The sequence below is a fragment of the Geotrypetes seraphini genome, chromosome 1 (assembly GCF_902459505.1).
Source record: "Geotrypetes seraphini chromosome 1, aGeoSer1.1, whole genome shotgun sequence".
Taxonomy (NCBI): domain Eukaryota; kingdom Metazoa; phylum Chordata; class Amphibia; order Gymnophiona; family Dermophiidae; genus Geotrypetes; species Geotrypetes seraphini.
The window spans coordinates 465,225,299-465,252,044 of record NC_047084.1 but is presented as its reverse complement, the minus strand read 5'-3'; the positions used below and the strand labels follow the sequence as shown (position 1 = coordinate 465,252,044).

The window sequence follows — 26,746 nt, the reverse complement described above, 5'->3', positions numbered from 1 at the left end:
AGTGAAACATTCCCATTTTCTTCCAGATTTATTTATATATAGTTTATTTGAGCAGCTCAAGGATGGAGGTGGGGTGTGGGAGGCAGAGCATTGTTGGGGAGATAGGGAGAGCAAAAACAAAAGTTGGTCCAGGACACCACAACCTCTTAAGCCAGCCCTGCCTCCAAGTCTCACAAAGATTGCGGCAGTTGAGACCTGGACTTATTCAAGCCCTACAACCCAAAAGACTTTGCTGACTTTTGAGGTACTTTGTTGCTTCTTCTTGCTGCCAGAAAGGAAATAAATCTTGTCCAGGAAAAATGGAATCAAAAATAAAACTGCTTGGAGTAATTATAGACAAAGATTTAACCTTTCACGATCAGATCAGCTCCGTTGTAAAAACCTGCTTCTATAAACTCCGGCTTATCCGTTCTCTAACTTCTATCCTCGAAACTAAAGCTATCACAGCCCTTGTTCATTCATTGGTCATTTCTCATCTTGATTACTGTAATTCTCTTTATAATGGAATTCCCCAAAAAGAATTACGGCGTCTACAGCTCATCCAAAATATGGCAATAAAACTTATTCATGGATAGGGAAATACGATCAGGTTACTTCCCTTTTGAAAGAAGCCCACTGGCTACCTATCACACACCATATTACTTATAAAACACTCATGCTAGTCTTTAAAATCAAACTCTTGCGTCTTCCACCCTTTCTGGATAAACTCATCATCCGTCTCTGCCCTTCCCGGACTCTCAGATCAGCAGATCAGAACCTATTATTTGTCCCCTCCATCAAAGAATTCTATTATACCAGGAAAACTAACTTCTCCCCAACTTTATGGAATGTCTTGCCATCCCAACTCTGCCATGAAAATCTTCTTGATAAATTTAAGACTAAATTAAAAACGTTCTTATTTCAAGATGCATTCCACAGTTCTTAAACTTCCCATTCTCAAAAGTCTGCCAACCGCTTTTAAGAAGCAACTCAATCCCTAATGGGACATCCCTTTTCCCTTCCTATTCTTTTTAAATCAATTTTTTTTTTTTTCCAAACAATGTAATTATCTACTCCCCCTTTTCCTTTTACCTCCACTTTCATGTTTGTCTTTGTAAAATGTCTCTTAATGTTCACTCTTCCCTCTCCTATAAGTATTATTTTAATTTTTTATTTTATTTTAGCATTGTAAACCGGCTAGATACTTGTCGATGGTCAGTATATTAAAAATAATAAAACTTGAACTAGGAAAAAATCAGGGCTTGGAGACCCCTTTTCCTTACAACCAAGAGGGCAGCCATAGAGTGGTAGGGCTACAGAATTTGGGTGTGAAGGAGAGATCTACCATGCTAATTGGCCCTTTCATTTTGAAACCCCACCCCAGTTTCACAACCCCAACTCTGTCATAAGGAGAATCTTTGATACCTGGGATGGTGATAGTGCTGTTTTTTTCTTGCCAAATGCTCTTTGGTTTTAAAAGCAGAGGTTGGCTGGCAATGACATAGCAGTCACACTCACCTCTGTGGCCCGGATCCTCTGTTTGGATGGGTACACTAGGAAGCGCTTGAGCAGGTCCAGGGCTGGAGGAGATGCATCTGGTACAATATGTTCCAGTGGTATGGGTGGGTTCTCCTTGAAGGAGATCTTGTTGTAATCAGGGAGTTCTGTGATTTCCTGACAGAGACATAGAAAAGATGACAGATAAAGACAATATGGTCTATCCCACTGGTCTCAAATTCAAACCATTTGCAGGGCCACATTTAGGTACTTCGAGGGTCACAGAAAAAAATAGTTAATGTCTTATTAAAGAAATTACAATTTTACATGAGGTTATAAAATTCGCAGATGACACAAAAACATTTTAGTGGACTAAAGAGGACTGTGAAGATTTACAAAGGGACCTGAACAAACTGGAAGAGTGGGCGAATAAATGGCAGATGAACTTTAATGTGGAGAAATGTAAAGTCTTGCATATAAGAAACAGAAACCCAATGTACAGCTATACGATGGGAGGGCTGGTAATGGGTGAAAGTAGCCTATTGAAGGACTTAGGGGTACTGGTGGATAAGAAGATGAAGCTGTCGGCACAGCGCGCAGCGGCCTCAAAGAAGGCGAACAGATGCTAGGTATTATCAAGAAAGGTATTACAACCAGAACGAAGGATGTTATCCTGCCATTATATCGGGCGATGGTGCACCCGCATCTGGAGTACTGCGTCCAATATTGGTCGCCGTACCTTAAGAAGGATATGGCAATACTCGAGAGGGTTCAGAAAAGAGTGACGCGATTGATAAAAGGTATGGAAAACCTTTCATATGCTGAAAGATTAGAGAAACTGGGGATCTTTTCCCTGGAGAAGCGGAGGCTTAGAGCTCATGGACTGAGCTACTGGGAGGACGGGATAAAAATCTAAATAAATAAACAAATAAATAAATGATAGAGACGTACAAGATCATGAAGGGCATAGAGAAAGTGGATAGGGATAGATTCTTCAAACTCTCGAAAACTACAAGAACGAGAGGGCATTCGGAAAAATTAAGAGGGGACAGATTCAGAACCAATGCTAGGAAGTTCTTCTTCACCCAAAGGGTGGTGGACACCTGGAATGCGCTTCCAGAGGGTATGATAGGACAAAGTATGCTACTGGATTTCAAGAAGGGATTAGATGATTTCCTGAAGGAAAAGGGGATTGAAGGGTATAGATAGAGAATTACTGTACAGGTATACGCGAAGGCAGGAGTCCCAGCATACGATGCGGCTGCAGGAAATTGCTAATCAGCTGACGCCAACGCCGAAGCTTCTCTTCCTGCCCAGCTGAGCGACCAAGACAATGTGCTTCCCAACTGAGGAGACTGGCATCCGTGAGAAGCACTGTTCACTGGGGTTGATCCAGATTCACCCCTGAACCAGCTTGGAAGACTGATTCCACCAGCTCAAGCTACGACTAACCAACCTCTGAAGAGGGACCGGAGAGTCCAGACTGTGAATCTGCGGGGACCACTGCTGAAGACCATCATACTGAAGAGGGCTCATGTGAGCTTGAGCCCACTGAACCACTTCCAAGGAAGCCACCATCGACCCCAAGACCTGCAGAAAATCCTTCACCCCAGGGCAGCGAGAATTCATCAGGGAGCAAATCTGCGACTGCAACTTCAGCACCTAGGCCTCGGGGAGGAAGACTGGTGTCGAAGAGAACTCCGAGATACTCCAAGAGCTGAGAAAGAGTCAACCGACTCTTGGAAAGGTTGACAACCCAGACCAGTGACTGCAGAAACTCCACGACCTGAGACATGACTCAGGAGCTCTCCTGAAAAGATTTTGCTCAAATCAACCAGTTGTCCAGATAGCAATGAACCAGAATGCCCTCCTTGTGCAAGGCCACCACCATAATCTTGGTGAAGGTGTGCAAAGCCGTGGTCACACCAAAAGGAAGCGCACAAAATCGCAAAGTGAAGGAAGCGCTGATGGGAGGCCCAAAATGAAACATGAAGGAAGGCCTCTGTTAGCTCAAGAGAAGTCAGAAATTCCCCAGGCTGAACAGCAAGAATCACAGACTTCAGGGTCTCCATGTGAAAAGATAGGACTCGGAGAGCCCTGTTTACACCTGTCAGATCCAAAATAGGCCGAAAAGACCACTCTTTCTTGGGCACCACAAAGTAAATGGAATACAAATCCAGTGGTTCCAGTACAAATCTCTGGAGGGAGCACTGGAACCACTGCTTTGAGGTCCTGCAACCTTTGCAGTGTCTGCCGAAATGCCCACTTCTTCCAGGTTGCCTGACAAGGAGAAGAGAGGAAAATATCTGGCAAGGGCTGGTAAAACTTGAGAGTATAGCCATCCTGAATCACCTCTAGGTCCCACTGATCTGATGTGATCTTGGCCCACCACCAGTAAAACCTCTGCAAACGGGCTACCACCGGAACCAGGGGAAGAATCCAAACACAGTTATTGGGCTGGAGGGGCAGAAGTGGAGCCACTAGAGAAATCCCCCCCCCCACCAAGCTCCGCAAAAGGACTGCATGAGCTGAAAAAAAGCATCCTCTGGAAGGGAAAGAGGCTGAACCTCGGCCAGGGCGATACCGCCAAAACTCACGCAGATGCCCACAGTGGACACCATCCCGAGATGCCAGGCAAGGTCGGTCCTTCAGAAGCCAAGGCACCTTAGAGTCACTCAAGGCCTGAACAAGCTTATCCAACTCCTCCCCAAAAAGGAAGTAACCTCAAAAATTAAATTTATTGAGCTTTGACCTAGAGGCCAAATCCGCCAACCAACCACGAAGCTATGGGGTATAACAAATGGCCACTTCAAGGGTTATAGACTTGACAGACACCCATAACAAATCATACAAGCCATCAGAAAGATAAGAAATGCTGAGCTTAATCTTCACCAGATCCTGATTCACTAAGGACCAGTCAGCTGACTCCCGATCAAGGACACACTTGGACCACTGGAAACGAGCCCGAGCCACCAGACTGCCGCAAATTGCTACCTGGAGAGCCAAGGCAGCCACGTCAAAACTCTGTTTAAGGAGAGACTCCATCTTGCGGTCCTGGGGGTATCTCAAGGCTGAACCGCCTTCCACTGGCACTGTATGTTAGCAAGCAATGGCCAAATAAGATAGAGACGAGCCCCATGGACCGCGCCAAGTGAAACGGCACATCTGGAATCTTCCACTGAGTGTGCGCCACATCCCGAATATCCTGATGCATAAGAAAATAACAGGAGGCCAATCGTAACCCCTAAAGCAGAGGGTCCACAACCCGATGGGGGGTCCTTAGTTTCTTCCTCAAAGCGCAAAATAGAAGACACTTGAAGAATAAGCTCCTGCAGCTCTTCCCACTGAAAAATGCGCACGACCAAAGTATCCTCACCAACTGGTAACTCAGAAACCCAATCATCTTCCCCCCTCCCCCCAAGAGAATCTTGGGGGTCATCCAAGAGGTCCAGATCGTTATCAGAAAAAACCATATCAGCGAGGAAAACATCCTTATCCCACGAAACCCGCGGACGCTTGGACAGAGGCGGAGGGACTGGACAGGAGCAGATGCCGAAGGGAGATCCCCCCCAAAGAACCAGAGACCCCTGGGTTAGAAGCAAGACTCCCAGCTGCCTGCAAGTAAGCCTTGTACATGGCTAACACAAAATCAGGGGCAAAAACCCCTGATGGCAAAAACTGAAGAACCATGGGGTGGAAGGAGACGTACACAGATGGATCAGAAACTGGTTGGCAGAAGGTAGGCAGAGGGTAGGAGTGAAGGACCACTACTCGGAATGGAGGAAGATCACGAGTGGTGTCCCGCAGGGGTCGGTGCTCAGACCGCTGCTATTCAATGTATTTATAAATGACCTAGAAACAGGGATGAAGTGTGAAGTAATAAAATTCACAGATGACACCAAACTATTTAGTGGGGCTAGGTCTAAAGAGGACTGTGAGGACTTACAAAGGGACCTGAACAGACTAGGGGAGTGCGCGACGAGATGGCAGATGAAGTTCAATGTAGAGAAATGTAAAGTCTTGCATGTAGGAAATAGAAACAAAAGGTACAGCTATAAGATGGGAGGGCTGTTACTGAGTGAGAGTACCCAAGAAAGGGACTTGGGGTAATGGTGGACGAGACAATGAAGCCGTTGGCACAGTGCACAGCAGCCGCTAAGAAAGCGAATAGAAAGCACAGTTACTTACCGTAACAGGTGTTATCCAGGGACAGCAGGCATATATTCTCACATGTGGGTGACGTCATCTACGGAGCCCCAGCGCGGACAGCTTTTCAAGCAAACTTGATTGAAGTTTCAAGTTTGCTACACTGCACCACGCATGTGCATGCCTTCTTGCCCACTAGAGGGCGCATCCCCACCTCGTGGTCCTCAGTTCCATAACCAGCAAAGAAGCCATCCCCGGGGAGGAGGGCGGGTTGTGAGAATATATGCCTGCTGTCCCTGGATAACACCTGTTACGGTAAGTAAATGTGCTTTATCCCAGGACAAGCAGGCATGATATTCTCACATGTGGGTGAACTCCAAGCTAACCAAAAAAGGGCAGGTGGGAGGATGGCAATTTAGGAAAACAGATTACGTAACACCGACTGGCCAAACCGGCCGTCGCTTCTGGACAAAGTGTCCAGACAGTAGTGGGAGGTGAACGTATGAACTGAAGACCAAGTGGCAGCTTTACATATGTCCTCCACAGGAGTAGACCGGAGGAAAGCAACAGAAGCTGCCATAGCCCGGACCTTATGCCCCGTGACTCGACCATGGAGCGTGAGACCAGCCTGAGCGTAGCAAAAAGAAATACAAGCAGCCAACCAGTTGGACAAGGTGCGCTTGGAAACAGGATGTCCCAACCGATTAGGATCAAAGGACAAAAACAATTGAGGAACCTTCCGAAGAGACTTAGTACGTTGGAGATAAAAGGCCAACGCCCTCTTACAGTCAAGCGTGTGAAGCGCCGCCTCACCAGGATGAGAGTGGGGCTTCGGGAAGAACACTGGAAGAACAATGGACTGATTGAGGTGGAAATCAGACACAACCTTAGGTAAAAATTTAGGATGGGTGCGAAGAACCACCTTGTCATGATGAAACATAGTAAAAGGTGGATCCGCAACCAAAGCCTGCAGCTCACTAATCCGACGAGCGGATGTGAGCGCAAGCAAAAAGACCACCTTCCAAGTGAGAAACTTAAGAAGAGATTTGTCGATAAGCTCAAAAGGAGGCTTCATCAGTTGAGCTAATACCACATTAAGATCCCAAACTACAGGAGGAGGTTTCAGAGGAGGATGAACATTCATGAGACCCCTCATGAAACGAGTTACCAGAGGATGAAGAGAAAGCGACCGACCCTCGATATGCCGATGGAACGCCGCAATGGCACTGAGATGCACCCGAATGGAAGTCGTCTTCAGCCCAGACTTAGACAGATGCAACAAATATTCCAGCACCGAAGACACCGGAACCGAACTCGGGTCCAGATGGTTCGAGGAGCACCAGGATGAAAATCTGGTCCACTTCTGGGAATAACAAAGCCTAGTCGAGACCTTGCGCGAGGCTTCCAAAATCTCCCTCACCGACTGAGAAACCTGTGAAGTCAAGGGGAAAGGAACCAAGCGGTCAGATGTAAAGACTGAAGATTGGGATGTAACAGCGAACCCCGACTCTGAGACAGTAGAGAGGGGAAAAACAGGCAGAAGCAGAGGTTCCCTGACACTGAGTTGAAGGAGCAGGGAGAACCAGTGCTGTCTGGGCCAACGAGGCGCAATGAGAATCATAGTGGCTCTGGTCGATTTGAGATGTACCAACGTTCTCAAGATCAGAGGAAAAGGAGGGAACGCATAAAGGAACCTCCCCCCCCAGTCGAGAAGGAAGGCATCGGCCTCGAGACGGTCCCGGGAGTACATTCGAGAACAATAGAGGGGCAGTTTGTGAGTCTCCGGGGAGGCAAACAGATCCACCTGAGGAGTCCCCCAGCGGTCGAAGACCTCGCGTAGAACCCGGGAGTTCAGCGACCACTCGTGCGGCTGGAGAAGACGACTGAGTTTGTCGGCCAGACAGTTCCTCTCTCCCTGAATGTAAACCGCACGCAGGAATATGTTCTAGGAGACCGCCCATTCCCAAAGGCGCAGGGCTTCCCGGCACAGAGACCAAGAGCCTGTTCCCCCTTGTTTGTTTACATAATACATTGCCACCTGGTTGTCCGTCCGCACGAGGACTACCTGATCGTATAGCAAGTGGCAGAACGCTCGAGCCGCCAGAAAAATGGCCCGAAGCTCCATCACATTGATGTGACAAAGATGGTTCTCTGCCGACCATAGACCCTGAGTCCGCAGACCGTCGAGGTGAGCCCCCCACGCATACTCCGAGGAGTCCGTGGTCAGGACCTTGCGATGCGGAGGAACGAGAAAGAGCAAACCCCCGGAAAGATTGGAAGAGTTGGTCCACCAACGGAGCGAGCGTCTCAAAGAAGGAGTCACCGTTATTGGACGAGATACTGGGTCGCGATCCTGACGCCACTGCGAGGCCAAGGTCCACTGAGGAAGCCTCAGATGCAAGCGGGCGAACGGAGTAACGTGGACCGTCGATGCCATGTGGCCCAGAAGCACCATCATGCGCTGAGCCGATACTACAGGCATCAGCGAAACCTGACGACTCAATCGAAGTAGGGCCTCCAACCGAGGAGGGGGGAGGAACGAACGAAGGCGAACCGTGTCCAGCATGGCTCCAATAAACTGAAGGGATTGAGTTGGGCCCAATTGAGACTTGGGAAAGTTCACTTCGAACCCCAGACGTTGAAGGAAGATGATAGTCTGTTGGGTCACTGAGATAACCCCCTCCCTGGTCGACATTTTGATCAGCCAATCGTCCAGGTAGGGAAAGACCTGTAGCCCCTGAGATCTCAGGGCTGCAGCGACCACCACCATACACTTCGTGAAGACTCGAGGGGACGAAGCCAGTCCGAAGGGGAGGACCCGGTATTGAAGGTGCAACTCCCCCACTTGAAACCGTAAGAATTTTCGGAAGGCGGGATGCACCGGAACATGAGTATATGCTTCCTTTAAGTCTAAGGAGCACATCCAATCCCCTTCCTCCAAAAGAGGATACGACACCGGAAGCGACAACATACGGAACTTCTCCCGGACTAGGAACTTGTTGAGCTTCCGGAGGTCCAAAATGGGGCGTAAGTCCCCTGTCTTCTTTGGGACCAAAAAGTAACGGGAGTAAAACCCCCGCCCCCGTTGGTCGGGGGGTACAGGTTCCACCGCCCGAAGGCTCAACAAGGCCCTCGCTTCCGCGAGAAGAAGGGGAAGTTGGTTTCGGCTGAATGGGTAAGCAGCCGGCGGACGTTCCAGCGGCGTGGTTAAGAAATTGAGCGAGTAGCCCTCGGAGATAACCCGGAGCACCCAAGCATCTGATGTGATCCCGGTCCAGGCCGCCGAAAAGGCTCGGAGTCGACCCCCTATAGGAAGGGGGTTCGGCGAGAGCGCGGAGGGGGCCCGCCCCCATCCGCACATCCCGTCAAAAAGACGGCGCCGGCTTGGGCGTCCCCTGTGCCTGAGGTTTTTGTTGGCCTCCCCTACCCTGCTGCAGTGGGCGGCGGGGCGGAGGCCTAGAGAAGGCCGGCGTTGACTTCTGGGGGTATCGCCGCGGGGGAGGCCGAAAGGGCTTCTGCGGCGGGGCCCGAGGTTTAGGACAGACCAAGGAGGCAAGAGAGCGCTCCTGTTCCGACAGACGTTTGGTCGCCGCCTCCAGGGACTCATCAAATAATTCAGAGCCAACACAGGGTAGAATGGCCAGACGTTCCTGCAAGTTCGGGTCCATGTCCAGGGTACGTAGCCAAGCCAGTCGGCGCATCACCACGGCAAAGGCGGATACCCTGGAGGCCAGTTCAAATGCGTCGTAGACAGCGTGAAACAGGTATAGACGCAACTGAGATAAGTTAGACATGAACGTGGCAAAACCCTCCTTGTGGGAATCCGGCATAACCCCTTGATAACGGGGCAAGTCTTTGACCATGCCTCGAAGATAAGAGGAGAATGTAAAGGCATAATTAAGGACCCTGGTCGCCATCAATGAGTTAGAATAGAGGCGACGACCAAACTTGTCCAGGGTCCGCCCCTCCCGTCCGGGCGGGATTGCCGCCGAAACCTTAGCGGGCTGCGACTTTTTCAGCGCCGACTCCACCAGCAACGACTGGTGAGACAGTTGTGCCTTATCGAAGCCCTTCCACGGTATGGTCCGGTATTTGGACTCCATCTTGGAAGGCACCGCTGTGACTGTAAGAGGGGAGTCTAAATTTCTCAGGAAGGTCTGGTGGAGGACCTTATTGAAAGGCAGACGAGGAGTTTCTCTCTGGGGAGTGGGCGGGTCTTGTTCCTCCAAAAACTCCTTCGTGTACTGAGACCCAGCAAGCAAGTCCAGGTCCAAGGCCCGCGCCATATCCTGTACAAATTTTGTAAAGGAAGAGGGCCTTGCAGGCGGGGAAGGAGAATGCGAGGTCCGAGCCGCCAAGAAAGAGGGGGAGGCCTCGCAGGAATACCGAGGCTCCCTACCAGACCCCGATCCCCAGGAGGCCGTGCTGAGGGACCTCGAAGGGGTCGGGGACTGCCTATGCCCCGAGGAGCCCTTGGGGGAAGTCCCCGGGGTATGAGGAATCGAGGTTCTTCCCCTGCGCCTCGGCGAGGAGTCTCTCGAACCCCTTCCCCCAGGGGTGCGGAAGAGCCTCGGATTGTCGAGGCGGAGCTCCGAGACACGCAACGTCTCACCCCCGGTCGGCGAGGAGCGACCGCGTCTCCGAGGGGAAGCGCGAGGGCGCTTAGGTTTCCTCGGCCGACACCTCGTCCGAGGCCTACCCGAGGGCGAAGAGCCCCGGGAGGACCTCGAGGAAGAGGTGGAAGAGATCCTCTGAACCCGACGCACCCTGTCCCGAGGCCTGACACTCCTCTCAGGCTGGTCAACCGAGGTCGAGGTCGAGGGCAAGGTCGGGGTCGAGGACGGCCGACCCTCGGGGGTCGAAGCCAAAGGCACCGAGACCGAGGCCGCCGACGCCGGGGCAGTCGAGGCCGGAGCAGTCGAGGCCGAAGCCTGCTGCAGGTGCGCGAGGGCCCCGGACAGCTCCGAGGCAATCAGCGCTCGGAGCAAGTCCTGGAAGACCGGAACCTCCATCATGGCTGGCAGGTCCGGGGCCGAGGAGTGCTCCCTGGAGGGCGACCTCGGTCTCGAGTATTCCCTCGGGGCACTGGGCTTTGCAACTCGGGGCGGGGCAGAGGACGGCCCACCCGCAGTTGAGGAGCCCGAGGATGGCTTCTTCGCTGACCCTGGAGTCGAGGAAGGAAGAGGGGACTTACCCGAAGCAGGCTTGGTCGAGGCAGTAGGCTTGGAGGAAGTCGAGGGTCGAGGTGAGGCCGGGGGACCGGAGGCCGAGGTCGAGGCCGGGGCCGAAGCCGAGGCCGACGTCGAGGCCTTCCCCGCCGCGGGGTCCGCAGAGAAGAGCTCCGCCATCCGGGCACGGCGTCGGCGGAGAGCTCTAGACTGAAAAGTTGAGCACCTATCACAGGAGTCGGTAGGATGCTCAGGACCCAAACACACCAAGCACCACCGGTGAGGATCGGTAATCGAGAGTAACCGATCGCACCAGGTGCACTTTTTAAAGCCCGTCAAGGGACGGGACATGGACACAAAACTCGGCCGGGAACGAACGAGGTCCCGCGGCTGCAGCTACCGGGAGCCCCCGGAGCCGAATCAAAAGACTTTTTTTTTTTTTGACGAAAACGAAAAGAAAAGAAAGAAAGAAAAGCAAATCAAGCACAGCGACCGTGAAATAAAGCACAGCCGCGGTGTCAGAAGGCTAAATTCGAAGAGCACAATTTCCACAGGGCTCCTGGCTCCGTGGAAAAAACTGAACTGAGGACCACGAGGTGGGGATGCGCCCTCTAGTGGGCAAGAAGGCATGCACATGCGTGGTGCAGTGTAGCAAACTTGAAACTTCAATCAAGTTTGCTTGAAAAGCTGTCCGCGCTGGGGCTCCGTAGATGACGTCACCCACATGTGAGAATATCATGCCTGCTTGTCCTGGGATAATGCTAGGTATAATCAAGAAAGGTATACAACCAGAATGAAAGAAGTTATCCTGCCGCTATATCGGGCGATGGTGCGTCCGCATCTGGAGTACTGCGTCCAATATTGGTCACCGTACCTTAAGAAGGATATGGTGATACTCGAGAGGGTTCAGAAGAGAGCGACACGTTTGATAAAAGGTATGGAAAACCTTTCATACGCTGAAAGATTAGAGAAACTGGGGCTCTTTGCCCTGGAGAAACGGAGACTTAATGGGGATATGATAGAGACTTACAAGATCATGAAGGGCATAGAAAAAGTGGAGAGGGACAGATTCTTCAAACTTTTGAAAACTACAAGAATGAGTGGGCATTCGGAGAAATTGAAAGGGGACAGATTCAGAACCAATGCTAGGAAGTTCTTCTTCACCCAACGGGTAGTGGACACCTGGAATATGCTTCCAGAGGGTATGATAGGACAGAGTACGGTATTGGAGTTCAAGAAGGGATTGGATAATTTTCTGAAGGAAAAGGGGATAGAAGGGTATGGGGATAGAGGATTACTACACAGGTCCTGGACCTGATGGGCCGCCGTGTGAGCGGACTGCTGGGCATGATGGACCTCTGGTCTGACCTGGCGAAGGCACTGCTTATGTTCTTATGACGATAAAGAACTAGATCTTACTTGCTAATTTTCTCTCTTTTAATCCAACCAGACCAGTCCAAATCTGTGGATTATATTTGCTGCCCAGGAGATAAGAGACAAAAACAAGAGCTTTGAGCTCTGCCCTATAAGGGCACTATACAGCTTTAGCTCCTTGGTATTTTGAACGACCAAGGAATCAACATGAACATTATTCTTTTCTTAGAATTGTCTTCTTTTAACATTTTCACAATTATTATTATTATTTTTTTAATTATTAATGAAAAATAATGCAATTAAAACAATCTTAGTTATACAATTGTGTACAAAACAATACATTAACTCATTTTATATCTTATTTCATAACAAATAATATGAATTTTAAATAATTTATGATACCTAATATATCTCATCCCTCCCATCCCTCCTCTCCCTCCCACCCCGGTGAAAAGAAGTATGCAGGAGATTTATAAGATGTGGCATAAGGTTATATATCAAAGATCAATTGGGATTATCATTATGAGAATTATTCAAAATTTCATAAGAACTCCAAATGGTGTTATAATTCTGTAACTGATTTCTACGAAGAGCAGTTAATTTAGACATCTGCTGTATGCATTGAACTTTGACCAATAATACTCGCAGATCTGGTAAATCTAATTGTTTCCAGGAAGATGCCAAAATAAGTCGACCTGCTGTCATTATCAAATGTATACATTTCTGATGTTTTAAGGGCAGGACGTCCGGTCCCTTATTCAAGAGACAGCATTCCATGGTCTTAGGGATTGGAATACCTAGTACTTCCTCAATGAAAGAAATTACTTTATCCCAATAGATCTGTGCTTTGGTACAATGCCACCAAATATGCTCAAAAGTGCCTATTTCCATGCATCCTCTCCAACATTTATCCGATCCATTCCCATACATAGCTCACAATCGTGCTGGTGTATAATACTAACAGAAAAACATCTTGTATCCATTCTCTATCCTATTGCTGGCTATATTACCATATAAAAGAGAATGCAATATTTTAAACCATTCCTTATCAGAATAAGTTTTACCTATAATCTTTTCCCAGCGCCGTCTATATTTCAAAGGGGATGGAGATGCTCCAATTGTGCATAATATAATCTAGTGATACTTCCTCGCCCGCTCTCTTTTATCATAGCCCTCCCTAAATCCAACTGTTATACAACAACTAATTCTTTTAGAACCATTTTTCTAATAAAACTTTTGATTTATAAAAAATTATATTCTTCTGAGCCTTATGACATAAGGACATAAGAAGTTGCCTCTGCTGAGTCAGACCAGAGGTCCATCGCGCCCAGCAGTCCGCTCCCGCGGCGGCCCATCAGGTCCATGACCTGTAAGGTGATCCTTTGTCTAAAACCCCTTAATCCCCTTTGTCCATCTATCAATACCTTTTCATAATCCTATGTCTACCTATATCCCTCAATCCCTGTATCCTTCAGGAATTTATCCAATCCTTCTTTGAAACCCTTTAATGTACTTTGTCCTATCACAACCTCCGGAAGCGCATTCCAGATGCCCACCACCCTCTGAATGAAAAAGAATTTCCTAGCATTGGTTCTAAACCTGTCCCCTTTCAATTTATCCTAGTGTCCCCTTGTTCTTGTGGTTCCCAATAGGCTGAAGAATCTGTCCCTCTCCACCTTCTCTATGCCCTTCATGATCTTGTAAGTCTCTATCATGTCTCCTCTGAGTCTCCGCTTCTCCAGGGAGAAGAGCCCCAGCTTTTCTAACCTGTCTGCGTATGAAAGGTTTTCCATACATTTTATCATTTTTGTCGCTCTTCTCTGAACCCTCTCAAGTATCGCCATGTCCTTCTTAAGGTACGGTGACCAATATTGGACAAAGTACTCCAGATGCGGGTGCACCATCGCACGATACAGCGGCATGATGACTTCCTTCGTTCTGGTTGTAATACCCTTCTTAATAATACCCAACATTCTGTTTACTTTCTTTGAGGCTGCTGCGCATTGTGCCGTTGACTTTATTGTTGTATCCACCAGCACACCCAAGTCTTTTTCAAGGTTACTTTCCCCTAGTACTAATCTCCCCATTTTATAGCTGAACATCAGGTTCTTTTTCCCTATATGAATGACCTTGCATTTCTCTACATTGAAGTTTATCTGCCATTTATTCGCCCATTCCTCCAGTTTGTTCAGGTCCCTTTGTAGGTCTTCACATTCCTCTGCAGTTCTAACCCTGCTACAGAGTTTAGTGTCATCGGCAAATTTTATAACTTCACACTTTGTCCCTGTTTCTAGATCATTAATAAATACGTTGAACAGCAGCGGTCCGAGAACCGACCCCTGCGAACACCGCTCGTGACCTCCTCCAGTCTGAGTAGTGGCTCTTAACTCCAACCCTTTGCTTTCTGCCTGCCAACCAGTGTTTAACCCATCTGTGTACGTCCCCTTTCACCCTGTGGTTCCACAGCTTCCTAAGCAGCCGCTCATGGGGTACCTTGTCAAAGGCTTTTTGGAAGTCGAGATAGATGATGTCTATGGGTTCCCCTTTGTCCATCTGGCTGTTTATCCCTTCAAAGAAGTACAGTAAGTTCGTTTGGCATGATCTTCCCTTGCAGAAGTCATGTTGGCTCGCTTTCATTAGCTCATTTTTTTCTATGTGTTCACAGATGCTGTCTTTTATCAGCGCTTCTACCATTTTGCCCGGAACTGAAGTCAAGCTTACCGGCCTGAAGTTCCCCGGGTCACCTCTCGATCCCTTTTTAAAGATAGGTGTAACATTTGCTATTTTCCAGTCCTCCGGGATCTCCCCAGTTTTCAAGGATAGGTTGCAAACTCGTTGGAGTATTTCCGCTATTTCGTTTCTTAGCTCTTTTAATACCCTTGGGTGGATTCCGTCCGGGCCTGGTGATTTGTCGCTTTTCAATCTATCTATCTGTTGGAGGACATCCTCATGGCTTACCTCTATTGTCGACAGTTTTTCATCATGGTCTCCATTTAAGATCTCTTCGGGTTCTGGTACATTGGATGTGTCCTTGCTTGTGAAGACAGACGAGAAGAACTTGTTTAACCTATTGGCTACCTCTTTTTCCTCCTTTACCACTCCCTTTTTGTCTCCATCATCCAACAGTCCTACTTCCTCCCTCGCCGGCTGCTTGCCTTTAGCGTATCTGAAGAACGATTTGAAATTTCTTGTTTCCCAGGCCAGTCTCTCTTCGTATTCTCGTTTTGCTCTCCTAACCACTCGGTGACATTCTTTTTGGTGTTTCCTGTGTTCCTTCCAGTTTTCCCCGGTTTGGTCTTTTTTCCATTTTCGGAACAATTTTTTTTGTCTCCTATCGCCTTCTTGACTTCATTGGTTATCCATACCAGGTCTTTTGTTCGATTTTTTTGCACCTTTTTCTAAACCTGGGGATGTACAGATTTTGTGCTTCTTGCACCGTGTCCTTGAATAGGGACCAGGCTTTTTCCATGGTCTCTGCTTTTCTTAAGCTGTTTCTGAATTTCTTTCTCACCATTACTCTCATAGCATTGTAGTTCCCTTTCTTGAAGTTGAGCGTTGTCACTGTGGTTCTCTTTACCTTTGATGTTCCTACTTCTAATTTGTACTGGATCATGTTGTGGTCGCTGTTTCCTAGTGGTCTTACTACTTCCACTTCCTTTGCAGGTCCCCCTAGCCCGTTGAGGATTAGGTCGAGAGTGGCATTTCCTCTCGGTTCCTTGACGAGCTGTTCCATGAAGCAGTCCCTCACAGCCTCTAGGAATTCTGTTTCCCTCGCGCAGTTGGAGTTTCCAATACTCCAGTCTATCCCAGGGTAGTTAAAATCCCCCATTACCATCACGTTTCCGGTAATTAATGGACCGAAGATTCCTAAACATATTAAAAGAAGGTTAGATGAGCCTATATCATTAAAAGAATTAGAAACAGCGTTGAGGTCTCTTAGAGTTGGATCCGCTCCAGGTGGTGATGGTTTCACGGTAGAATTTTATAAATCATTTCAAATTACTTTGTTACCTCATTCATTAAAATTATCAATCTCAACTAACTAAAGGTTGCATTATAGGTACTATGGCAGAATCATTAACTATAGTTTTGCCAAAGTCAAATAAAGATCCCACTTTGGGGTTTCAAATTACTGGCCTATCTAATCAATGTAGCTGGAAAACCTTTGGCTAAGATATTGGCTTTACACTTAGCTAAGGCTCTCCCTTTTATTATTGATATGCACCAAACTGGGCTTGTTGCTAAGAGACATTCATCTAACAACACCATATTGGCTTTTCATATGTTGAATTTAACAAAAGCCATGAATGACCCGGCTTTTTCTGTATCCTTGGATGCAGAGAAGGCCTTTGATAGGGTGGAATGGACCTTCATGTATCAATCTATGGAATGGTTTGGAATAGATTCAGGATTTATACAAATGATTCAAACATTGTATAGCTCTCCTGCTGCTAGATTATATATTAACTAGTCTTATAGCCCGTTACATTAATGGGTGCTAGAATATGTGTGTGTGTGTGTGTGTCTGTCTTTATTTCTTTCACTCTCTCTCTCCTTAGCCGCTTTCTGTATTTCTTTCTTTTTCCTTGACTGTCCACCACCACCCCTTGCTTGGTCCACCTGTCCATTCTCCCTTCCTTTTACCTCCCCTGTGTCCACCACCATCCCTTCACTGCTCTCCTTATCCAGCAGCAGCCTTTCTCCCTTTGTTTTACCTCCCCCCTGCTAGAATATATGTCTGTCTGTCTTTCTTTCTGTCTTCTCCTGGAGTCCTGGTGACGTAGTAAGCGCGCATGCGCACTCTTGCCGGCACAGCACAACAGATCAGGGAAGCACGGGATAAGAGTGCGCATGTGCGCTTAGCGTTTTATTATATTAGATAATAATTTTTCAGAATGCTTTAGTTTGCAGAGGGGGGTTAGACAAGGTTGTCCCCTATCTCCTTTACTTTTCGATATTGTTTTGGAACCCTTGTTATTAGCGATTCAGCAAGTAAAGGAGATACAGGGTATTCCTTATTCGGATCGGGAATATAAAGTCTCTGCATATGCAGATGATATACTACTTCATTTGAGAAATCCGGAAACAACTATTCCATGCTTACTTGAATTGATTGAAACATTTGGAAAATTTTCAGGTTATAAGAGTAAGTCAGAAATTCTTCCACTAAATGTACCTTGTACAAAAGGCTTGTTTGATTCATTTCTTTTTGTATGGAAGGAGGATGGATTAAAATACTTAGGCATTTGGATAAAAAATACGCTGGAAGACACAATGAAGGAGTATGAAAAATCTTTATTATAGAAGGTAACAGAAATGTGCGAGCAATGGAATCCTTTACATCTTTCTTGGTGGGGAAGAGTTCAAACGACTAAAATGATGATATTGCCTGTGGTTTGCTATCAAATGGGTATGATACCATTTTTTTTCAAGGGGTCTTTTTACAAGAAGTTAAACAGTATTCTTACAAAATTTATTTGGCTAGGTAAAATTCCTAGAATCGCTTTAGTATCTTTACAAAAACCAGTTGCAGAGGGTGGGGTAAATTTTCCCAATTTTTATAGGTATCATCAAGCCTTTATTTTACGACAAGGTATATATTGGGTCCTCCCAGAGCTCATAGATGATACCCCAGACTGGCTATGGTTGGAATGGCGACTCATGTTTCCTCTACTTTTATGTCATATTCTCAGTATTAAAATGCCTAAATATATAAGGAAAACAGAATATTAAAGGATACATGGAAAACATTAAGATATATTAGTAATTTAACATCTGTTCCAATACATAAATCAACGAATCAGACTATCTGGCTAAACTCCAAGATTCAAATTGGCGGATTTAAGGTCATCTGGAAGCATTGGATGATTGCAGGGATACGCATTTTGGATGATGTTATTTCTAATGATAAACTGCTTGACTTTTCACATTTGCAATGTAAATATGGCCTTAATAAATCGCAAAGTTTTAGATGGATGCAACTGAAGCAAGCCATTCAGGCAGGGTTCCCTGAATAGAAAACTCTTAATAATCAATATAGTTTGGAGTTCTTATGCTTTCAGGTAGACTTCCTAGGGCACCAGGCCACACAGTGGTATAAATTGAGAAATGGATTAGTAAAAAAGAAGCCTAAAAATAGTCTTAGAGATATTTGGAGCATTGAGATTAAGCATTAAATTACTGCGTCTCAATGGCCATGAATTTGGTCTTGGAGGATAAGATCTACAGTGTCCGCATCTATGAGAAAAACTTGTTTTTTTCTCCTACATAGAACTTTTTAGACCCCAGTTAGATTACAAAAATTGAATAGCTCTAAGTCTAATAGATGCTGGCATTGTAATCTTGAAGTAGGGACTCTAGATCATTTATTATTCTATTGTCCCTTTATTTTAGCCTTTTGGAAATCTATTTGGAGTCAAATAAATTGTTTATTGGAGAATCCTGTGGCTCTATCTTATGATACAATTTTATTTGGTCCTTCAATGAGGACACAGAGCCAAATTTCATCAAAAAATAACAAGCTTTTATTGATTATGACAGGGGTCGCCATTCAACATATCACATCTATTTGGAAGAATTGGATTAGACTCAATTACTGTTTCTAGTGAAACTAGTGTCAAATTTATAACATGGAAAGAACAATTGCAATACAAAAAGGAAATTATGATAAATTTAATGAGATCTGGGGGCCACTGACAAAATATTGCAATGAATACATACCATTTTTCTATTATAAGTACAAGTGTGGTTGGAGGGTGGGGGGAAGGATGTCTGAATTTGATTAAATTTTAGTTCATTTGACAAGAATTTTTATATGCTATATTTGGATGGATACAGGGTGGGAAGGGCGGGAGGGAAGGGATTAAATTTTATGTATTAAAGTTGAAATGATAAGAAATTCAAGTGATGTATACAATTCAATATGTCAATTATTTATGCACTTGATGTAAGAGATAAAATGAATAAAGAATTAAAAAAATTTTTTTTTTAAAAACAACCAAACTTTTGATTTGTCTATAATAGATCACTTAGCGCAAGGCCATACTCTTCTCTCAATGATTCAAAAGGGATAATTTCCCCATCCTCCAATAATTGGCCTAATGTTTTAAGATCTTTCTTTCCCCAAAGATGAAAGGCCACATCAACTTCTCCTGGAGTAAATTTAGGCATATATATAATAGCAGCCCCCATAAAATAATCTTTATCCCGGTAATATTGCCTACGTATTTGAATCCATAAGTCAAGAGTATATCGTATTATCGGGTTAGACTTCTGAGCTATTACAGAGAGTTGCAAAAGTTGGAGCCAGGGTATCGTCCACAGTGGAGGCCCTCCCAATATTCTCCTGTTCCATACATACCCAAGATTTTCCACTATCCCATTTCCAATTAACTAAATATCGTAGTTGGGCTGCTTGATAGTAATATTGAAATTGTGGTACTGCCTTTCCTCCCAGTTTCCTGGGTTGGTACATCATAGCTCGGGAAACTCTTGGAGTCTTATGATGCCAAATGAAAGCGAATATCTTCTGCTCTAACTGTGAAAATAATTTTTTAGGTAAAGGGATTGGTAAGGCTGAGAATAGATATAACAACCTCGGAAGAACCACCATCTTTATTGTTTGAACTCTTCCCAGCCAGGAAATATTTAGATGTTTCCACTTTTCAATATCCTGCCAAACCAATTTCAAGAGAGGGGGATAATTAGCAACATATAACAATTCTACATGCTTTGTTAAATTGATCCCCAGGTATCGTAATGATTGTTGTGCCCATTTGAAGGAATAATTACTAGAAATCCATCCTCAATCTAAATCTGACAGGGTAAGATCTAGAATTTCTGACTTAGACATATTTATCCGAAATCCTGACATCCGTCCAAAAGCTGTAAGGGCTTCTACTACAGCTTTCAGCGAGCAGAGGCATACCTAGCATATGTAGATAAACTGTAGTGTCCTAAGGTAAAGTATAAGGACAGCGTAGGCTACACACCAATTAAAAAATGAAGGAAAAAGCCTCAGAACAGGCCCTCCCACCTCCACCTAGAATGAATGTAATAACCAAGATTTTACGTAAACATTGGGAGGTTATGGAGTTGCATCCTATGTTCACTGAAAGCCACCTCAGGATCGCGTTTACTCGACAAAAAAATTTTAAGGAACTGTTAAGTCCTTCTGATGTTAGCTCTACCCAAGTGAACTCGCTTGAATCCACTAGCCAACCTACTGTACATTTTAAATGTGGAGCATGTATGACTTGTGAAGTAACTATGGAGATAGCCAATCATTTCCTACTTTCTGGCATGGATAAAATGTATGGTCTGAAACACCGGACCTCTTGCAGAACCTTTGTGGTGTATGTTGTCATCTGCCTCTGTCTAAAGATGTATGTGGGACAGACTATGCGTTCTCTCAGGAGACATATCACTGAACATAAGAGCTGTTTACATAATAACAAGATTCAAGCTCCACTTGTTGTTCACTGCCTGGAATATAATCACACCTTTAGTGAGCTGCGGTGTTGTGTTATTGACCACACTGGCGAAGATGTAAACAATAGACCTCTTCGATTGTTGCAAGCCGAACAATTTTGGATCCATTTGTTGAACAGTGAAGAACCTGTGGGTTTGAACCAGAGACTGGACTGGAGTGCTTTTTATTAAACTTCTAAAACCTATGAAACATATTTAAATTTATCATCCATTAAACAATTCTCTTATTGAATTTATTCTTTACAGACAAACACACTTCCTATTTTTTGCATGGCACTTTAAGAAAATGTTTTGTCACATTTACACTTCTTATCTATTGTTTGTTTTGTTTTTCCACTTTGACTGCACTGTACAGTGCAGCATGTGGAACTGTATGCTTGTCTTGTTTTTTGAATTGACGTTTTGACAATATCAATCTTTAGTCTCAGCAACAGCGTCACTATTAACGCACTTCCGGTGCTGACGTCTTCCCACCGCGAGTGGTTTTAAAATCCTGAGCCACCCCGTGGAAGCCATTTCAGATGAGTGAGACGGTTTGGTGTCCCTGTTTGAGAGGTATGTTCTTTTATATACACATAGGGAAAATGCTTGAGTACCTGATTGTAAAAACCGCTTAGATAACCTTGATAGGCGGTATATAAAATCCTAATAAGATCTAACAAGATGGCGGCTGGTTAAGTCATCAATTGCACTGTCTCCTTCTCCCTTTTTTACTTTTTTGGTTTTCTCTGTTGCTTTGTTTATTTTTATTTTGTTTATTTCATTTAGTAGCTCACTTTATTTAATTTATCTTTATTAATCTTATTTTGATTTATCATATTGGATTGAAGCCTCTAATCGTGAAATGGACTGACAGCTACTGATTTGATCATTAGTTTCTGGTCTAACAGTTGAAAAGCCTCCTTCCTACCTGATATTTCCTTGCACTTCTGGAGGGTGTTGGGCTGTGCCTGACGGTTGAGCCATGGCAAGTGACACTGGTAGTGGAGAGTCGAGAGAGTATCAGCGCTGAAGTCAGTGAAAGGTGGCTGAGACATCGTGAAGCGGTAGCTGTTGGGACCTGGAGGCGCCATGTCTGAAGTGCTCAGCGTAGGCACTGAAACCGACAGGGATGCAACTCCTTGTATTCTGCTTGCAGGGTGACATCGGCAGGATAGGAGGTCTGCAGAGTTGTTTCATCTTGATGAAATTTTGCCACGCCCGATTCCTCATCAATCATGGGAGTGGTGTGGTGAGAGGCGGTGTCTGCGGGAGCAAGGGCTAGCAGAGTAAGGCGCAGTCCGGACCAGGGAGCAGATGATTGAAGTCGGCATGATCTATGTGGAAAAAGAGCTGTTCAGCGCACTGACCGTTGAGGAGACTGAGGGAGGTTTCTTTTGCATCGGAGGAGGTGACTTGTAGTTGTGTGCTGAGGATGATAATGGCGGTTGATCGGATAAACGGCTGATGGACTAGAGACGCTGAGAATGATGGTCTGACTGAAGTGAAAATGAGACCCTCCTGACTCTTATAACATCGTGTTTAAAATATCACTTATTATACTGTTTCTTATTTATTTTGTTTTACATCTTTATTTTAAATTTTCATTAGAATTCCATTGTCTAACGTTTTTTTGTTTTTTTCCTTCTATTCGTTTCTATCGTAATTCCTTTCTTACATACTTATAAAGTCCATATATTCTCTTTTAATTAATTAATTAATATATATTTAGTTTTAATTCAAATAATTTTAATTTAATTATTGCTGGGATGTACACTTGCTTTAAAAGAATATGGCCGTAATGAGATCAATGTTTTTCTTGTTGGGATGTTTCTTTCATGTCTTTATTTTTACATCTTAATATTCATTAACTGGTTTTTTTTTTCTCATAGGTACTTTAGTTAGATTATGAGCCTTCGGGACAGTAAGGGAATTTCTAAGTACCTTTTCTTTATTTATCCTATTTTTATTGTTTCCTCAATGTATATTTCTATATAAACCGCTTCGAACCTAACGGATTTAGCGGTATATAAGAAATAAAATTATTATTATTACTATTATTAATAAACTTGAAACTTGATAAGGATGAAATGTAGAGGGTGAGAGATTTTTTATCTGTATCTCCTCTGTTCCGTTGTGTTTTTCAGAAGTCTGATCAGTCGTGATAGACCCTGAGGCAGCTTATTTGTGAAACGCTGGCCACCGTTGGTGTTACCAATCAGCAGAAGATAAGTTGAATATTTTCTTCTATCAGTTATTTATGAGTGAAGCACAGCTTAAGGCTCAAGTTTTCAATACATTTTGAAGGTTTTTTGCCAGTGAGGTTTTTTTTTTTTTTTTTTTGTAATAATTTTTATTGAGAAAGCAGTCAAAAAGAACAAACAACAAGGCCCAAACGAAGGACCAAAGTACTAGTACAAAGGAAGAGTAAATCTCTAGTAAATTCAAAACCGTACAACAGGAGAGTTGCATACAAAACAATCGCTTGGGATGAATCCAAAATCCGCAAGTTAAAATATAATAAAAAGGGGAACCCGTCCAATTCGGGCTCAGAGACGTGCATCAAAAGACTCTCCTAAAGATATCATAGACTGCAAAATCATTTTTCAAAAATAGAAAACCCCCACGCAACCAGCCCTCACTCATCCAACAGACAAAATCATCCCTCTCAATCAATCCACACAATCCGCACCAAACATACACCAAACACCCCTCAAGCAAACAACAAACACCCGAGCTCGAGAGGCACCGACCAGTCCTGTAGGGCGAAGTCCCTTGAAGGCGGGTCCCCAAGTCTAACGGGGTCCAGATTCCAGATTATGGCAAGGGAGCAGAGACTGCAGAGTCAGCTGCAACCAGAAACGCCCTCCATAAAGAAACATACAGTTTTTTGTCATTACTAATAGGATCTGCATAGGTCTGGATTTCGAAGGCAGCTAGTTCCCGCATTTTGTTGAGCCACTGACTAAAAGAAGCTCGCGTCTCCACCACCCAATGTAGAAGCAAAATCTTTTTTGCCACCAGGATTGCCGTATATAAGAACTTCTGGGAGGGTGGGGAAAAACCCGCAGCAGACACCTCTCCCAGGTCTCCCAGGAGCAAGAGGCCATAAGACCTGGGTACCTTCCTGCCCAGAAGGCCATCAAGAAAAGGGAGGACCTGGAGCCACAGAGCTGAATGGGGACACTCCAAAAACATATGTACTAGTGTGCCCGATGCCCTCCGACAATGAGAGCAGGTAGCGTCGGCCCACAAGCCCATAGCCTGTCCTCTAGCCCTAGAAATATAAGCCCGGTGCAAGATCCTAAATTGCATCTCCCGGAGTTCCATAGAGCTCGTGAATTGGATAAGATTAGTAAAGAGGGCCAAAAAGTTGGACTCATTATAGTCAAGGGCCAGATCACGAGCCCACTGGGCCGAAACCCTAGGCAGATAAGAGGTGGGAAGAGCAGTCTTTAAGAGCCTGTACCAAGTGGCTAGGGTGTTAAGGTGAGAAGGAAGGAGGGCCAAACAGGCGTCCAATTTGCCTAAAGGCCACTGCTCGCCCCATTTACGTGTTAAGGAGAAATAGTAATGTCTGGCCTGCAAGTAAGCCCAAAAATGTGAAGCCGGAAGGTCCCACCGGTTCTGCAGTTGTTGAAAAGAAAGGAATGTCCCCTCACCCTCAGCAAGGAGATGTCGCACGCTGACACAGCCCCGGGACTCCCACAGGTGAAACCCCGATGGACCCATTCCCGGAAGAAAATCAATATTACCTACCAGGGGCAAGAACGGAGAGGCCTGCGGAGCCCGCCGCTGCAACCTCCGCCACCACCACCAGGCCTGACGAAAAGGTTTCAGAAGATGAAATCGGAAGTCCCCTCCCGGGGAAGACCGAGGATGCAAATGCAATAGAGAGATAAAGGAGTGAGGAGCACACCAAGCCATTATCCACCCCGGGGGAGAATACCTAAACTGTCCCGAGATGCCCTCATGAACGGAACGCATCAAGGAAGCAACATTATATAGGCGAATATCCGGCAGATTCAGTCCGCCTTGCCTGGTGTCCAAGGATAAGGTAGCAAAACTAATTCGAGCCCTTTTGTTACGCCACAGAAAAGAAAGAAGGAGAGACCGAAAGGCCTGGACATCTTTATTCAGGATCCAAAGCGGGATCGTTTGAAGCGGATATAAAAGTTTTGGCAAAAGAACCATCTTAAACAATGCCGCTCTACCCCATAAAGAAAGAGGCAAATCTTTCCACTTCTCACAAAGGTGACGTATAGCCTCAATGTGATGAAGAACATTATACTTATAGAGGAGATGATATTGGGTGCTCAAATAGACTCCTAGATAGCGCATGGGTTTCCGAACGGGAGGAATGGGAAGATTGTCATGCCACAGCTCATGTCTATGGGAAGCCAGAGGCAAGAGTTCTGACTTCGTACAATTAACTCGGAGGCCCGATATGGTCCCAAAATCTCGGACAAGTGAGAGAGCCACCGGGAGGTGTAAAGGTGCATTCTCCAAGTATAACAAAATATCGTCCGCAAATAGATTAATGCGACTCTCTTTGGCTCCCACGTGAATACCAAGCAGGCGTGAATTGGAACGAATCTTAACCGCCAATGGCTCAATAGCCAGAAGGAAAAGAAGCGGGGACAGAGGGCACCCCTGCCTAGTACCGCGTTCCAACGGAAATGGCGAAGTGAGTTGTCCGTTAACCAGCAGTCGAGCCTGGGGCAAAAAATAAAGACTGCGCACCCAGTCCAGAAATGCGCCCTCCAACCCATAGTGACCCATAACCCAAAAAAGGTAGGACCAAGAGATGCTATCGAACGCCTTCTCCATATCAAGGCCCACTATAGCCGCCCTATTGTCTCCCCCCCGACGAGAATAGATGGCCATCAAAGCTCTCGTAAGATTCATGGAGGCATATCTGCCAGGTACGAATCCTGCCTGATCTTCATGAATAAGAAGGTGAAGATAAGAGTTCAAACGTCGAGCAAGCAAGGCGGCCAGCAGTTTGGCGTCTTGGTTGAGAAGTGATATGGGTCTGTAAGAACCCACCTGAGACGGGTCCTTGCCCGGCTTAGGTAGCAAGATAACGTGCACCATATTATAGCGGTCCACACCCTTCTGGGAATGCAAAGAATTAAAAGCAGCTGCCAAAGAAGGGGAGAGAACGTCAGACAAAATCTTATAATATTCTGGTCCATATCCATCCGGCCCCGGAGATTTAGTTAATTTAAGTGCCTTAATACCCAACTCCACCTCAAGGCGATCAATCGGGGCATTCAAGGCTTGAACCTGGGACGGTTGAAGTGTCGGTAAAAGAATATCCTTAAAGAAGTGGTCCCGGTCCGCATCCGCGAACGGCCGACAAGCATACAAATCCTTATAGTACTTCACAAATTGTTGCTGGATGTGTGCTTCCGTCGTGTAGGTTTGACCCTTTGGGTCGGTAATGGCCGTAATGATTTGACGCTTTCGATAGGGACGGACCAGACGGGCCATCAACCGGCCCGCCCGTCCCCCCCACCGATGTAAATTATAACGACGAAAATACAGATCTCTCTCCGCTCGCTGGGTGAGGATCACATCAATTTGTTGTCGAAGAGTACGTATGCGGATACGATCAGCATCCTGCAGAGTCCGCTGGTGACGCCTCCGTAACTGCTGCAGTTCGCCCGATAACTGCAACATATCCGCTTCCAATTTCTTTTTCTTTCCAGCAACGTATGCTATCACGAATCCACGCAACACCGCTTTGGAAGCCTCCCAGAAAAGACCCGGGTCAAGATCAGGGTCATAGTTGGTACTATAATAATCTAGCCACTTTTCCCGCAGAAATCTACGAAAAGCAAGATCTTTAAACAGGTATCCCGGGAAACGCCAAGTCCGATCAGAGGTATCAGCAGTGATTTGGAAAGAGAGGACCACAGGAGAGTGGTCAGAGAGCGGGACCTCCACAATGTCAGCAGCATGAACGAGGGCCAACAGCGAGGGAGAGAGCAAGAAATAGTCAAGACGGGTGTAAAGATTATGAGGATTAGAGTAAAACGTATAAGTACGTTCCGAAGGGTGAAATAAGCGCCAGATATCCAGGAGCCCAAGCTGTGTGGCCAGAAAGT

At 45.8% G+C, this 26,746-nt stretch overlaps 1 protein-coding gene across 4 annotated transcripts in view; it reads right to left on the bottom strand.

Moving 5' to 3' along the window:
* Positions 1-26,746, bottom strand: part of CDK20 (cyclin dependent kinase 20) — a 91,589-nt gene that overhangs the window by 8,656 nt on the left and 56,187 nt on the right. For all 4 annotated transcript variants that reach the window (XM_033923755.1, XM_033923773.1, XM_033923765.1 and 1 more), the window contains exon 8: positions 1,498-1,653. In XM_033923755.1, the coding sequence (XP_033779646.1) occupies positions 1,498-1,653 (156 nt within the window). The remainder of the gene's footprint in view (positions 1-1,497; positions 1,654-26,746) is intronic.